The 608-nt window shown below is 37.0% G+C and overlaps 1 protein-coding gene across 1 annotated transcript in view; it reads left to right on the forward strand.

Moving 5' to 3' along the window:
• The window catches only part of LOC107089315 (sodium channel protein type 4 subunit alpha B-like), a 58434-nt gene that overhangs the window by 25490 nt on the left and 32336 nt on the right, over positions 1 to 608 (forward strand). The window contains exon 4 of the mRNA XM_015382038.1: positions 404 to 522. Within this exon, the coding sequence (XP_015237524.1) occupies positions 404 to 522 (119 nt within the window). The remainder of the gene's footprint in view (positions 1 to 403; positions 523 to 608) is intronic.

Raw genomic sequence — 608 nt, forward strand, 5'->3', positions numbered from 1 at the left:
GCTGGCGTGTATAAACTGAGACATGAAACTAGAGTTATCAGATCTGTTCACCCTGGAACCCAGTTTCAACAATTATTGTTTATGCTCTCTCAAAAAGATGGCTGCATTTGGATGCAGAGGTTAAAGGATAAATTGCCTTGACTGTTAAATCTAATATTGTCTCTGTTTTGATACGAATTATGGTTTTTTATGCAATGAAATAACCAACGTAATGATCAGTCAACCCAGCACAGACTGGCTGCTCAGATTCAATCAAAGATTAAACTATAACACTCTGGCTTTTGATTTATTCAAATACAGGCTTTAGTCGAATTAGGATGCAAAACAAAAAATATGAAGTTATAATAATGCTGAGAAAATAACTTTGACTCCATATTTTTTTCTTTCTCCTCTGTCTCTGCAGACCTTCATCGTTCTCAGTAAAGGAAACATCATCTACAGGTTCAATGCTGAGCCAGCATGTTACCTGCTGAGTCCCTTTAGCAATCTGAGGATCTTTTCCATCAGGATTCTTATTCATTCATATCCTTTCTGCTCCTGATGCTGAAGCTTTAGAAGCTAAACTAAACCTTCCAAGGTTTCCGAAAAGATTTACAGCAGCAGCCATT

This window comes from Cyprinodon variegatus, unplaced genomic scaffold (assembly GCF_000732505.1).
Source record: "Cyprinodon variegatus isolate N-32 unplaced genomic scaffold, C_variegatus-1.0 Scaffold247, whole genome shotgun sequence".
Classification (NCBI taxonomy): Eukaryota; Metazoa; Chordata; class Actinopteri; order Cyprinodontiformes; family Cyprinodontidae; genus Cyprinodon; species Cyprinodon variegatus.